At 32.0% G+C, this 12078-nt stretch overlaps 4 protein-coding genes and 1 pseudogene across 5 annotated transcripts, besides 4 other annotated features; 3 read left to right on the plus strand and 2 right to left on the minus strand.

Annotated features, from left to right (window-relative positions):
• Positions 1-40: 40 nt before the first annotated feature.
• TVAGG3_1003470 (uncharacterized protein) lies at positions 41-1200 on the minus strand (the record flags this gene model as incomplete). Its single annotated transcript, XM_001312502.2, has 1 exon — positions 41-1177. The coding sequence occupies one exon, from the start codon at positions 1175-1177 to the stop codon at positions 41-43; it is 1137 nt and encodes a 378-aa protein (XP_001312503.1).
• Positions 1201-1726: 526 nt separating this feature from the next.
• On the plus strand, positions 1727-3506 carry TVAGG3_1003480 (SEL-1-like protein family; the record flags this gene model as incomplete). Its single annotated transcript, XM_001312503.1, has 1 exon — positions 1790-3505. The coding sequence occupies one exon, from the start codon at positions 1790-1792 to the stop codon at positions 3503-3505; it is 1716 nt and encodes a 571-aa protein (XP_001312504.1).
• Positions 3507-3537: 31 nt separating this feature from the next.
• Positions 3538-3750: a mobile genetic element.
• An 8-nt stretch (positions 3751-3758) lies between these two features.
• Positions 3759-3872: a mobile genetic element.
• A 4-nt stretch (positions 3873-3876) lies between these two features.
• Positions 3877-3906: a mobile genetic element.
• Positions 3907-4478: 572 nt separating this feature from the next.
• TVAGG3_1003520 (spectrin binding) lies at positions 4479-6500 on the minus strand (the record flags this gene model as incomplete). Its single annotated transcript, XM_001312504.1, has 1 exon — positions 5120-6481. The coding sequence occupies one exon, from the start codon at positions 6479-6481 to the stop codon at positions 5120-5122; it is 1362 nt and encodes a 453-aa protein (XP_001312505.1).
• A 2491-nt stretch (positions 6501-8991) lies between these two features.
• Positions 8992-12078: part of a mobile genetic element that runs on past the window's edge.
• TVAGG3_1003540 lies at positions 9102-10086 on the plus strand (annotated as a pseudogene). Its single transcript has one exon. A coding segment is annotated over exon 1 (985 nt).
• On the plus strand, positions 10717-11827 carry TVAGG3_1003550 (protein of unknown function, DUF4106 family; the record flags this gene model as incomplete). Its single annotated transcript, XM_051254351.1, has 1 exon — positions 10717-11827. A coding segment is annotated over one exon (1111 nt), but the record flags the coding sequence as incomplete, so codon positions are not given.

The raw sequence follows: 12078 nt of genomic DNA on the forward strand, positions 1-12078 counted from the left end.
AATTTTTGTGTTTATTTGATATAAAAATATTACATAACAATTATTCGAAGTCCGGAACTAACGTAGTTATCTCTTCAAACGTCATAAGATACAATGGAGCGAGATTGAACTGACTAAGCGTTCCAGGAGAGCAATATCTCATTCCTGCGAAGAATAGAGGAACAATCCTTGGGTCCTGAGCCTTAATTAATCCAGTTCCAAGGATTGCGCGTGCTTGGCGATAAGATTTGGAAATTTTGATAACTTCTTTAGCGGCATCATTAAATTTGGCTATTAATTGGTCAAAGTCGTCGTAAAATAAAACATCTAAAATTGCATTTGTAATTTTTTCGGGTAATTCACCTTCCTGAGCGAAATCTGAAATAGAAATATTATCTCCAAGAATTGAAGAGGCTTCCTCGAACTGTTCTATGAACTTTGGAGCAATGGTTTTCGCATCTTCGATGACTTCATTTTCGTAAATCTTCGCAACGTATGGTAGAATGACGCCGAGTAGCTCTCCTTTATCAAAATTAGGAAATACTTGGGTTGCTGCGGCTGTAATTACCGCTGTGTCTTTCTTTAGGCCTCCATTTAATCCTTTTTCAAGAAATCCATCTTCTCCGAATGCGAAAGTAAGAACCATTGAAATATCGTCAATTGTTTGTATGTTGATGTCAGCTTGTTCAACCGCCTCTGAAATTCCTTCGATAACTTCTTGTGGAGCTTTGCTTGCAATAGGAATGTTAATCCTACTAGATACTTTTAGACTTTCCGCCAAATTTACATATATTTTCCAGAGTTCGGCGTTATATAATTTTTGTTGCTCAATTGTAAGGAGTTGAACAGCTTTTTCAACATTAGATTTGCGTAATCCTGGACGTCTGAACTTACGGAGTAATCTTTCTTGAAGCATTTCTGAATTTTTAACAGAAGCTTGGTATTCTTCGATTTCTTTCTTTTTCAAATTGAGCCAGGCAGGGGGATTTTCAGGGAATTTGAGCAATTTTGGTATAGACATTGGTAAATATGTATGACGAACGCAAATTAATGAATCATCAATCTTTGATAAACAATCTTCACAATTAATTTCGTATTGTGAAGGTTCTATTTGACTGTCTGTATACATTTTGTGTTGTTTCTTCAAATATTGAAGTCCTTTCTCTATAATTTGAATGCTTTCTTCAAATGTTGCCATATTTTATATGAAAGTAAGATAAGTTGACAATTTTTTTTTTCTTCACCGCGACTTTTTCCATGAAATAGTTTTGTTTATTTAGTTTTAGAATTAAATTTATGTACACACTTATTTTATATTAATATTTTCTTGATAGCTCTTATATTGATCAAAATATTATTGAATATTTCTGTTAAACTCTATTTTTTTGGCTTCATTGAGAGTACAAAGAGATAACCTTATAGTTTTGCCTGGACTGCGGGCTGATTAAATGTATAATGAATGATTAACAACATAACAGGATATTCTGTCATCAAGTTTATGTGTACATGTTTAAATAACTTATTTCACATCGTTGCAATTAGACAGTGCCCATATATAAGTATTTTTAATCATTGAAGAATAATTTCATTATAAATATCATCACAACTGTGTAGAACTCTAAGATATCTTAAAATGGAATGATTCATTCCATTTTATTGAATATCATCGATTCGAATGCAAAATTGTCATCAAATACTTGTCGTTCATCGATTTTCTTTAAAAGGTAGCACCTCATAGTTATTTTATGTGATTTTGTCTAATTAGACTGAGTGACTACCTTTGATTAAATTTGAGAGAAATACTATTCAAATGTATCTTGGAGATTTCAGTAGATTTACAAAAGAAAAAACACTAGAACATAGTGAGCAAAGAGAGATCTCAATATACAAAGACAAAGAAACTAATGTGGAATGCTTTGTACAGTCATTTCCCATTAATTCTTATGCATCAAATGAATTTAATAGATATTTCAAGATATTACATCAACTCCGCGATATAGAGTTCAACAATATGCAAAAATTGATGTTTTTCTTGCATGATAACGATAATTTTTATATTGGTTCAAAATTTGATCAATTAAATCCAATAGATATCAAAAAATACGACGATAAAACTATTGCAAATCTTATATTTACTGTTACTAAGCAATTATATTACCTACATCAAGCAAATATTTCCCATCAAAATATCAAATTATCATCAATATATCAAAATTCAAGTAATGACTTCGTTATTATACCTCCACAACCTATATCTTTGTATGATATCCAAAAAGGAGACGAATATTTACCATTTTTCGATAAACCTCCGTTATCGAACGATATTTTCTTATTAGGATTACTTATTATAGAATGTATAGCTGGAGTATCATATTCTGATATTCTTGATCGTATTTGGTCTTTCAAAGAAGTTACAAATGAAAAATCTCCAATTTTAGAATTAGCAATTAAGTGTTTAGATTGGGATCTTGAAGAAAGGCCAACAATAGAAAAGATTTATAATACATTTATTACAGAAGGCATACAAATTCATGAAAAAACATATAAATTTACAGCTGAAGAGAAAGTTACAATTCCAAAGCAAATAACAGATGAAGAATACTTAAACATAGTTAAAAGCGATGCTGATAAAGGAGATATTATTGCATTATTAATTTATGGAACACATTTGATCAAAAAAGCCTCTACACCCGAAGAAAAGCAGCTTGGTATTGATTACATGGAGAAATGTCCGCTTCCAGCAGCAATAAACAACCTTTCCAATGCATATCAAAAAGAAAATCCCCAAAAATCATATGAATGCCTTAAGAAAGCGTCAGACATGAATTTCCCAGTAGCCATTCGTAGTTTATACCTTCATTACATCAAGAAGAGCAAAGATGAATCTTTAATTACGAATACAATTCCCAAATTAACAGAATTAGGCTACAAAGGTTACATTCCAGCCCTATTTACAATTAGTGACCGAGTCAGACTCTGCGATCCACCAGAAGCCTACAAAATGATGCTTTTCTGCGCCCATCACGGCTATGCAAATTCGATTCATTACGTAGGACTTTTCCACGAGTACGGATTTGGTGCCGAAAAGGACAGCGAGATGAGTAACAGATACTGGAAGATTGGCCTGAAGTTGAGGTACGGACCGTGCACTAACAACTTGGGAACACATTGTCCTGATCCTGTTCAAGCATGCAAGTATTGGATTCTCGGATCAGAATTAGGAAGTGGAGAAGCCGCGTATAATCTCGCAATTCATTATTTAACAGGTAATGGAATAGAGAAGGATCCTGTCAAGGCTTTCCACTACATGAAGCTTGCTGCTTCGAGAAACCAGATCTTCTCAATGTTCGATTACGCAATTATGGTCAGAGATGGTGTTGGATGCGAAAAGGATGAGAAACTGTCTGAGGAATTGTGCAGACAGGCTGCTGCTGCAAGACATACAAGAGAGATGAAGAAGAAGCTCCTCCAGGAAGAAGCAATGAAACATAACGTTGTTTTACCAAAGTATTTTGATTATTTCTAAATAAAAAAGTAATTTTTTTTAAATCTTTTTAAAAGGGTTTACTTACCACTTTCTGACATGCTCGCATAATATAGCTTTATTGTAATTGCAAAAAAGTATTACATTAACATAAGGTATTATGCAATGATTTTTAAAAACTTTTTCCCGAACAAAATTATTAACTTTTTACATTAGAAAATATGTAGAAAAAGCCAGAGTGTCAAAAAAATTGAGAGAATGTCAGAAAGTGGTAAGTGCACCATTAAAAGGGTTTACTTACACACATCTAACTTTAATTCAATTTTTTGGCAATTGACTTGAAGCGTCATTTAAAACCAACCTTAAACATCTGAATTGAAAGCTATGTCATAGGGGCGAAAGTGCACCCTTTAAAGGGTTCACTTACCACTTTTTGACATGCTGCCATAATATCAACATATCTTTATTTTAATAACAAAAAGGTATAAAAGTTTTATATATGTACTAGGTAATGATTTATAATAACACTTTCCTGATCAAAAATATTAGTTTTTTTTTTCCATAGAAAATTGGGATTTAAAGCTTGAGTATAAAAAAATCGTATTAGTTCATCCTATATATATGCTTGTTTTATGAAAATATTAATGATAACTTAAATTTTAAGACCGCCTAACGATTTCAATTTCTAAATAATAAACGAGGAAATTGTTTATTTTGTCATGTTTAAATTAAAGATTTCTACTATTTTTTTGTAACTAAGCCTGTATGCTAGATAAAGAGGAGTAGATCCATTTTTATATAATTCAGTTGTTTCAATAATATAATCTTTTGTAACATAATGTATTATATCATCATACATCTTAATTATATCCAAAATTCCATAATTTTACCGGATCAATATATTAAGTATAACAAAATCTCAATATCTAACAAAAATACTATTATAAGCATTTTAAGATACACCATTTCCATCTTATGCTTAAGAGAAAAAGAGTTTTTACCATTATTTAACAAAGAATATCTTATTATATAATACAAATCTTTCACAAACACTTGTTTTTACTATATTAACAGATGCCTTATTTATAGCTCTACATATTCGCCGTTCCAAATTTGAACAATTCGCATACTCCCCAAAAGAATATCCTAAATCCTGGTTTTTGGTTCTACGAATCCTGGTTTTTAAATTGTTTTTCAATACTCTTCTTAAAAAGTGACGCCAAAATTGAGGAGGACTATATATAAGGTCGCCAAAAAAAAGTACGGAAATTAAAAACCGCAGTTTGAGCACTTTCTGAGAGTCTGTTCGTCAGAAAGTATACATTTGTAAACTTTCTGACACTAAAAAATTTTTGGTCCTTTCAAAGTTTTTGACAATGTCAAAAAGTATACATCGAGGTTCTCAATTTTCCTCTCAAACGGCGGTTTTTTAAAAACCCTCAATTTTTTATCGATCTTAGTGTTTAAGTGGGGGAACTTTGATATTTTTTTTCCACACCATAGTAGTTTCACTTTTTGCATATGAACTCTATATTGATTCTGGCTAGAAACTAGAGAAATTAAAAATTTTCAATTTTTGGCCCATTAAAAGTACCTTTTTGAAAATAAAAAATATTTTTATTAATTATGTGTGATCTTCGACATATATTCATAAAATCAAGTGATTGGCAAAAAAATCTTGTCGGTTTTAGCATTGATATCTGCGCCATTTGGAATAAGAATTTCTACAGTTTCTTTGCATTTTCCCTTGGCTGCATAATGAAGAGGAGTAGATCCATTTTCGGTTTTAGCATTGATATCTGCGCCATTTGAAATAAGAATTTCTACAGTTTCTTTGCATTTTCCCTTGGCTGCATAATGAAGAGGAGTAGATCCATTTTCGGTTTTAGCATTGATATCTGCGCCATTTGAAATAAGAATTTCTGCAGTTTCTTTGTTATTATATCTGGCTGGATAATGAAGAGGGGTCCATCCATCTTTGTCTTTAGCATTGATATCTGCGCCATTTGAAATAAGAATTTCTGCAGCTTCTTTGCATTTTTCCTTGGCTGCATAATGAAGAGGAGTAGATCCATTTTCGGTTTTAGCATTGATATCTGCACCTTTAGAAATAAGATATTCTAAAAGTGAGGAAAGATGGAAATTCGGAGAATAAGCAAAACATGTGTTGATATCCTTTGTTTGGTCCAAATAAACTAAAAATGATTGGAGATTATTGTATTCATTGCACAATTCTAAATCAATTGCTATGTTGTGTTCATTCATCAAAAATGTGACAAAATCGATATTATGTGATATTATTGCATATTCCATGCATATATGATCTGGCGTTTGTACTTTCAAGCATTCATTCATAATGTCTGGATTTCCGCTCAAAAACGAATATCTAAGACAATTTGGAGTGATTTCAGATTGAAATTTCGTTCTTAAGATCTTAAAACAATCAACAGATCCATGATAACAACATAATTCGAGTAATGAATTACCATCAAATGAATATGGATATAAATTACTTTTTAATTTTTGATTTTTATCAAATCCTTCTCCTTCTGTAAAATTTATAAATGCTATTTTGTCATCATCCATAATAGATCTGTAAATTGTTTTTTGTTCGTGAATATCAGATGAATAATGAGAATATTCAAAATTGTTAAAACGATTTTGCCTGTTTTCATTCAATACAATATTGTATTCTTTGCAGAAAAGGTAATTAAAAACGTCGTCGATTTCGTTGACCTGATTTAGATGGTGTTCGTCAACAATTTGTTTGGCAATCGCTAAATATGATTTCATGTAGCGGTTGTTATAAATTGAAAGTTTGGATATTTTATCGATAATTTCACCAGGCGGAATTCGATAAGAGTCAATCAGGTTTTGTTCGATTTTTTTGTAAATTGCGTTTAATTTTTCTTCGTCATTTGTTTTCAGCCTGTACAAAGCATTGCAGACATCATTATATCCTGTAAAAATCCCCATCAATTTGTCATAATGAGTTTGGTTTGCTGTTCCCTTGGACATCAACCAAAATATTGACGATATTGTAATCTTACATACAAATTTCGAATTTCGAAAATTTTACGATATCGTAATCTTACATACAAATTTCGAATTTCGAAAATTTTACGATATCGTAATCTTACATACAAATTTCGAATTTCGAAAATTTTACGATATCGTAATCTTACATACAAAATGTCGTATAATTTTACAAGCCCAGGCCAAATTGCGAATAATTTTTTAAATTTCACTTGCATTTATTGATTTTCGACAAGCTGTTCAGCATTTCGAAAATCTTTTCATGTCATATTTTTTATAATTGCTTATAATATCTATTAGGATTAGAAACAAAACCAACCTGATTTGATTTTGAAATTAATTGATCAATCGGCACTATAATTTAACCCAAATAAAGGTAGACCAGCAAAAAATACGTTATTTCGCAATTTTTTTTTAAAAAAATCTTATGGTACTTATTTTCATTTGAATAGCCTATCAGATGAATATAATTCTAAAGATTTAAGGGGGCATATTGAACGAGTCCTAGAATAATTATATTATTTGTTTTATTTGGCAATTAGCTATGATTTAGTTCCTCATATCTTCAATTAAAAATTACTATCGTTGTTTTCAAGGAATTTTGATTCCATTCATCATTTGGCTCGCTTTTATCATTATCTAACCTTCGAAAGTAGTAAGGTAAAAATTAATATTTCACATCTAATACTTTTCACCTATAAAATTGCCAACAGATATAACAGGATTCTTTGCTTACTAATACACTTTAACATATTTTGAAATGAAGCCCAATTTATCGGGCCGTTTTCAAGAAAAAGTCATTTTTGTAATCAGAAATGGCAGGTTTCCTACTTGTGCATTCATAAATTGCAAAATGATAGAGAACACATAGGTGTTATACTATTTTAAGCTTATTCACGATATTTACATAGCTTGTTGACAAGATATTGACAAATTTTCTATGATCTACACTCCTGAACAGGAAACAAACAAAACTTCACAGCAGATTTGCTAAATCTACTATTTTTAAATGTCAACACACAAATACATGATAAGCTCTCGGTTATTTTACAATTTTTTTCTATTTATCTATCATCTTGTACTAATATGTTACATTTTTTGTTTTCCTATGAATAAAAATACCCTTAGCTTAACTTCTTTTAAAGTAATATCATTTCGTTATCTCGATATTTTACATTAACCATTATTCATTAAAATAATTCAATAATTTTAATATATATTATAATCTGATAGTTTAGTGATCATTAATATACTCTATATTCCATTCTAAATTTTTGAAACAATTATAATTGAAAATTTGCTCTTGGTTTTGATACCAGAATGCAAACATTCTCATTTAAATCAATTATAAAACATCTTTATAATTCCAAAATTTTTCCATTTTTCATTTTTTAATGTTAAAATTGTATTTTTGTATTAGATTTTTATTTTTTCGATTTTTTTTGGAAATTTCTTTATGAATTTGAGCGGAAACAAATGTATTGACATAATCCACTAGATGATATTACTCGGTTTTTATAATTTGGAGATCATACATATATATTTTTGGTTCAATTCCAATTCGTATCTTATCAATATAGCTATTTGTAATTCTGTTAAAATATGCTCTTTATGTTGAATACTTCAATTTTGTTCAACAATATTATTAGAATAATCAAAAATCAACTCAATCAAAATGCCAAAGTTATGAATTATGATATTTTTACAGTTGTGAAGAAACACACAACTACACAAACTCTAATTTACGTGTGCTGTACCAAAATATTCATGTTATCTAATGACAATAAAAGAATATATACTAAATTTTCTGAAAAATATGTAATGTTCAAAATTTAAACCGCGAACACATTTCACATCTCAAAAGAATATATTTAGTGAGCAAGATATTGAATATAATTTTTAATAATAATATCTCAAAATCGGCCCGATAACTTTCATGCGATACTTCGCACATCAAATATCCATCCCCTATATAGTAAGTATCCATCCCCTATATAGTAAGTATCCATAGCCAAAATCAAAAATTATTGGTAAAAATTTTGCTGGTCTACCTTTACCCAAATTGATATATGCTATTAGTTTAAAAATGATTAAAAATTGTAACCGAAAATGGTCAAAATTAACTCGTAAAAATAGTATATTCAGAAAGCTAATTTTCCATAGATTAAAATGGCGAAAAAATCAAGTTGTCAGCGAAGCTGCGCGCCGATAAATGCTGATAAGAAAACCGCCAATATATTTCAATTTCTAAATTATAAACAATTAAAAAATTATCGTTGATTTTAAAGTCCTTTCATGAGCCTTGTAGTGGAATTTTGACCTTGTAGCGCCGATTTTATGGCGATGTAAACCTCTTGATGACAATGTAAAGTGGCATTTTACATGACATTTTCTGGTTTATAAAAGAAAAAGTGCCGCTACTACAACACCCTTTTTTGCATAAACTGAGCCCAAGCGCACGTTTAATATCAAAAAAAAAAAAAAAAAAAAAAAAAAAAAAAAAAAAAAAAAAAAAAAAAAAAGGTATTGGGGCTTCCAGGCACTTCGTGCCCTCTAGCCCCGAAGATGTTTAGTATAAAACCGCTTTTTAACTTCACTTAAAATGCCACGTAAGCTACGTAAGAATATACGTAAGAGGAAGAGAGCATTGAAACATCCAATAGTAAGACTAACACCACAACAACAGTTGCAACAACAAATGCTGAATGACCCACTATGTTGCAACAAATGTCAAGCAATCCTATGCTTTTAAACCGAGTTGTTGGTGCACAGAGTGGAGGTTTAAGAGCGGCACTTTTAGCGAAAATGGCAGGCTATGGTGGAGCTGCAGACGGAACAGCCTATAACCCTCAAAGTCAAATGAATTTGAGTTCACTCAAAAATCAAATAACAGATGTCAAAAAGTCAAACATAGACATACAGAAGCAAATAGGTGAAAACGAAAAGAAACTAGAATATGACAGACACACAAAGAAACTCAATGAGTTAAACGTAGAGAAAAAGAAGAAAGAAGAACAACTGAAAGAACTAAGTACAGAGGAATATGCGAAAAAAGTGTCAGAAAAAGCAACAGAAGTAGCAAAAATGGAACAAGATGTCATAAATTTGAAAAACCATACTACTCGATATAAAGTACTGAAAGATGAAGAGATAAAACAAAAAGCCCTGAAGACATATATGGATAGCGATGAGTATAAAAAGGAAGTTGAAGCAAATGTAAAGGCAGAAAAACTTTTACAGTTGCAAAACCAAACCGTACAGTATGAAAACTTAGCACAAGAAAGTAAAAATAACGACGCGGCTATGCAAAAGGCAATGAAAAGCGCAGAATATATAAAAGCTAACAATGACTGGTTAGATGCCCAAGCCAACGCTAAAGCAGCCCAACTCATAGGGTCAATAAGGACAAAAATACAAGCGGATGAAGACAGTTCAAATGAAGCTTTAACAAATGCTGACTTTAAGAACGCCTTCGAAGCTCTTCATAGTAAGGTGAAACAAGTGAACGACTTCTCATCTGGAAAGAAACTGAAGTCTGAAGGTTTCGACAAAGAGTTAAAAGAAGTAGCACAAAATATGACGAAAATAACAGATGCAGCAACGAGACAGGCAGTTCAAAGTGCCTATGACGCCGTTAGAGCAACTGTTGTGAAAAGTCAAGAAAAAGAGTTACAACAGACCAAAACAGACCTAGTAAATGCTTTCTTAAAAACGAAAAGTCAGGTAGGACATTACGCTGCAGATGGAACATATGTGCCAGCTGGTGGAACTTATATACCAGCTGGTGGAACTTATATACTAGCTAGTGGAACTTATATACCACCAAACCCTCCAAGAGAAGCACCTGCACCAGGACTACCTAAAACATTTACATCGTCACATGGACACAGACACAGGCATGCACCAAAACCAGCACAACAACCACCTCCACAACCAGCACAACAACCAACAGTTCAAAACCCTGCACAACCAGCACAGCAACCAACAGTTCAAAACCCTGCACAACCAGCACAGCAACCAACAGTTCAAAACCCTGCACAACAACAACCACAAACAGAGCAAGGACATAAAAGAAGTAGAGAACAAGGAACCAAGAATTCTTAAAAATGCTTAAAGAAGACTATGGTTACCCAGATACTATTGACTTTAGTGACAGATATAAAGAAGCTATTCGAAAGTTCAAGGAAGGAAATACTGACCCGAACCTATTTAGCTTTATGGTTCAGCACCAAATGGGATATAATTTCAAACCTGGAAAATACAAGCTCGCTAAGGGATATGATTTAATAGCATATCATCCAAATGACATGGACGAATTTACTCCGAGATATTTGGTGTCAGAGCTAAATGACAATTCAACTCTCTTCATGAAACGCGTAAAAAATAGAGACGGAACGAAAGAAGAAAGGTTTATGAGTCCGGATGACTTAGATAGGGAACTTGTTGAAAACGGTCTCGGAATATATGAAATGCCAGCAGATGAGGTACAAGAAACTCCACAGGAAGAAGTTCAGATACAACCAGACATGGAAGAAATAGTTCAGCAACAACAGCTAGAAGAGCCTGAAGGAAACGAACAAGTCCTTCCTTTGGAAACTAACTTCACAGAACTAGATGAAGATTTGGAACAGCCGAAAAATCTTGACCCTCAACAAGAGTATGCGGAGAATATGGAATATTTCCAAGAGTCTAAAAAAAATTCGGCTGACATAGTAGAAGAATATCGAAAAATGTTTGCCGACATACAAAAGACTCCAACACCAGATGAAAATATTCAGCATAGAATGGAAGTACTGAAAGAAAATGTACACAAATACAACAACCCTTTTTACTTACGAGCATTTAACGTTCAATCTTCGGATGAACTCGGTGAAAATAAAAGGTTAAATTTCAAGAAAACATATAGAAATGAAACATTGTTTAAAGTTCATTCAGAACCTAACCAAGATGGAAACAAACCTACTTTTGTTTCTGCAGACGATGGAACTACAATGAGATGGGGTCATAAAGCTAACCCGGATAGGTGGTTCATAAACTTACAACCTCAATTCCAAGAAGTTGTAGACGCAATGGAAGTCAATGGTGAACGAGACATAGCTGGTATTTTAAGCGCGGCTTTAATGCCATTGAAAGATATGAAAGATGCAGATATTTTGGACCAGTATGAAATGAACATGGCTGATGGAAATATAACACCTGACGTTCTAGAACATTTATCTCAAAGAACTACACAGAACCATAAAGATGGTATATTTGGTGAAGAGTTTAGAAAGAAAGTTAGGGAGAGAGAAGGAAGAGAACCTATTGTACATGACCTTGCAAACGAAAGTTTTACAAAATGTCATAAAAACTTACTTTGCAGACGATGAATCGAGAAGGGATGAATATTTAAGAAAACTCAAATGGACAGTACCAAATGAAATGTTAGTATTGAAAAACATGTTCCTTGACAAAATAAAACCAACTACAGAAATAAACGACGCAAGACTGAAAGATTGGGTAAAAGCTTTCCCATTCACAAAAGATATAGTTGGTAACATGGAAAGAAAACCAGAATGGCTACAAAAACATATATTTGG

The sequence above is a fragment of the Trichomonas vaginalis genome, chromosome I, assembly GCF_026262505.1.
Source record: "Trichomonas vaginalis G3 chromosome I, whole genome shotgun sequence".
Classification (NCBI taxonomy): Eukaryota; Parabasalia; order Trichomonadida; family Trichomonadidae; genus Trichomonas; species Trichomonas vaginalis.